Source organism: Lipotes vexillifer, unplaced genomic scaffold (genome assembly GCF_000442215.2).
Source record: "Lipotes vexillifer unplaced genomic scaffold, Lipotes_vexillifer_v1.1 scaffold443, whole genome shotgun sequence".
Classification (NCBI taxonomy): domain Eukaryota; kingdom Metazoa; phylum Chordata; class Mammalia; order Artiodactyla; family Lipotidae; genus Lipotes; species Lipotes vexillifer.
Window position 1 is genome coordinate 181,613 of NW_006779163.1, and position 2,714 is coordinate 184,326.

General features: G+C 55.8%; 1 protein-coding gene across 1 annotated transcript in view; it reads right to left on the reverse strand.

Annotated features, from left to right (window-relative positions):
• Positions 1-1,558: 1,558 nt before the first annotated feature.
• ATP2C2 (ATPase secretory pathway Ca2+ transporting 2) overlaps positions 1,559-2,714 on the reverse strand; it is an 80,740-nt gene continuing 79,584 nt past the window's right edge. The window contains exon 27 of the mRNA XM_007452518.1: positions 1,559-1,677. Within this exon, the coding sequence (XP_007452580.1) occupies positions 1,559-1,677 (119 nt within the window). The remainder of the gene's footprint in view (positions 1,678-2,714) is intronic.

Here is a 2,714-nt window from a genome sequence, read left to right on the forward strand (position 1 = left end):
TGTGTGTGTGTGTGTGTGTGTGTGTGTGTGTGTGTGTGTGTGTGTGTGTGTGTGTGTGTGTGTGTGTGTGTGTGTGTGTGTGACGTTATTTGGCCTTTACGTCTAGGCAGTCGCTAAAGGTTGGTAGCTGTGGGCAGGTATCACCCCTGCCCCAAAGGGGTCTTCTCCAGCCAGCCCCTTCCCTCTTCTTGTGGGGATGGCTTATGTGTGTGTCTCCTCATTTAGCTCTGGTGTCACTTGGGGCCAAGGAGCCTAGTGAGGCTGTGAATCTTACTTTGGAGGAATGTGGGCTTTGCCTGAGAGCTTCAGGGGTCCACTTTGACCTTCACCCTGTCTGGCCTCGGTGTTACCACCCGGGGCAGCCTGTCTCACAGCTCCTGTGGCTGGGTGTAGTGATTCACTTTTGTGTGTCAGTTTGGCTAGCCCATGGTGCCTAGATGTCTCTGGGATTTTTTAGATGTGATTAACATTTCAACCAGTAGACTCTGAATGAAGCAGATGACCTTCATCATGTGGGCGGGCCTCATCCAATCAGTTGAAGGCTAGAAGACTGAGGTCCCCGAGAAGAAAGGAACCCAGACCCGAGCCCTGCAGTACCAACTCCTTCCTGAGTCTCCAGCCTGTCGGCCAGCACTGGAAATGTCGGACTCCCTGGCCCCGACAGTCACGTAAGCCAACTTCTTAACACAAACATCCTTCTCTTTCTCTCCTCTCCATCCTGTTGGTTCGATTTCTCTGGAAAACCCTGTGTCAGGGGGGTTATAGCTGTGGCCTCATTTCATGAAAGATGGAGTTGCACTTCTGGTTCTCCGTGGTTGTTTTTGCCTGGCCACAGACATCCCTGCTCTGCCATCTTTCAGCTGGAAGGGCGGACACGTGTTAAGAACATTTCTGGGGCCAGTGGGAAACAAACCTCAGGCTGGGGGGACATATTCCGGTTCCTGATTCTGGAGGGAAAGGCCACGTCTTGTTCAGCCTCAAAAGCCGAGGCCTTTGTTTAGGCTGTTCAGGATGTGACTGCCTCTTGCCACATACATGGTCATGAACATGAGGCTGTGTGTTTCCCACCTGGCCACGTGTAGGAAAGGGCTGATTAAATCCACCAAAATAATCATCAGGCCCCAGGCATCACAGTTAAAAATACCGAAAGCCCCCCTTTTATGGATGAGGAGAGGGGGCCTCAGTTGGGCAGTGTGACCAGAAGCCTGGGTCCTGCCCTCGCCCCCGCCTTCCCATCCGACCAGGGGCTGCACGGCACCAAGCTATGGCACAGATATGTAGCCAGACGTGGTTAATAAAAATCATTGTGATTTAATAAATAGTGAGGTGTTTCTGTGCAGGTCCTTCACTGTTTGTTTGTCCCAGGGCCTGGCGGGACAGAGTGGTGGACGGATGCAAGGCTGAGCCCAAGCTCCCCGCCGGTTTCCCAGGAATAGCCAGGTGAGTGACCTGACGCCACGGTGTCCTGAAAGCACCTCTCGGAAGAGGTGGGGCAGGGGGAGGGCCACAGTCACGTAAAAATACAGATTTAGGGGAATTTTACATGGGTCGGGGTCCACTATACATCTTCTTGGTGGATCTGGGCTTTCTTGGCTCTGGAGCAGAATTTTTCACATAGTTTGAAGAGCTCTGACAAAATGAACACGGAGGAGGCCAATCCAGTTAAAAGCAATAGATCTGCCAACAGGTGAAGAGAGAAAAAGGTCAGAGAGTGCAAGCTGGGCCCTCTGGTCCCCAGCCCTGTGCTGCCCAGCACCGGAGCCCAGAGGGCCGCGGAGTTCCGTTCCCCGTGCTTGGTTCGTTCTGAGTCACAGAGGTGAGGGGTCAGGACCCGGGAGCCGAGGACCAGACTTTCCACTCTCCTGCTGGGGCAGAGATTTCCCCAGCCCAGCATCCAAAACGCTGCAGAGCCAGCTCCACCAAGACCAGCTGGTCTTTGCAGGTGGCTCAGAGCTGGGGGGCGGGCAGGCTGCAAGCCTCAGCTGTAAGGAGACCCTTGCTTCGGCAGACGCCCCGGCCACGGCTCAGGCTCTCAGTCCTGCCCGACTCCGGCTCGTTCTGACCCCTACATTCTCCCCCTGAGGCTTTTCTGGGCTCCCTGCTGTCAACGATGTGTGACGGACGTGGTGCCCGGCACAGGCCCTGCACTTCCTTTAGACTTGGGAAGCTTCCTGAATTCCCAGTGGATGGAAACATCTGTAAAAAAACATTTTTAGGTTTTTTTCTTTCCTCCGTACCCTCAGGGACCCTGCTTTTTAGATTTTGGGGAAGGAGAAGCTGAGGGTCCCCACTCTTGCCCAAAGGTTTTCAGTGCCCTCGTCTCCACCACCTCGGAGGCTGCTGAGCATTTCATGATCCTGGGATGTGCCCCTCCCTGTGCTCTGCCTTGGAGGCTGCTCTCGGGGGCTGCCTCCCCAGCCCCCTCAGCCTCTGGCTCCCCGGTGGGGTCTGGGATTGCTGATGGAAAGCTGGGTTGGCGGTCACCCTGGTGCTCTCCCTGCACTGCTGCTCTCCAGGCCACGTCCTCCCACTTCTGGGCCCTGTCACCACCGTTTCAGGCAGAGGAGGCCAAGCCACCCGGCGCAGCTTCCGAAGAGAGACCGTGGATCTGCCAGAAGCCTGCTGAAGATGCAGGGCAGTCCCCGGGGTGCCCCACGTGGCATGTGTGCTTGGGGCCCAGAGAGCTGTGGTCATTGCATGTGGCCCTTTCAGCA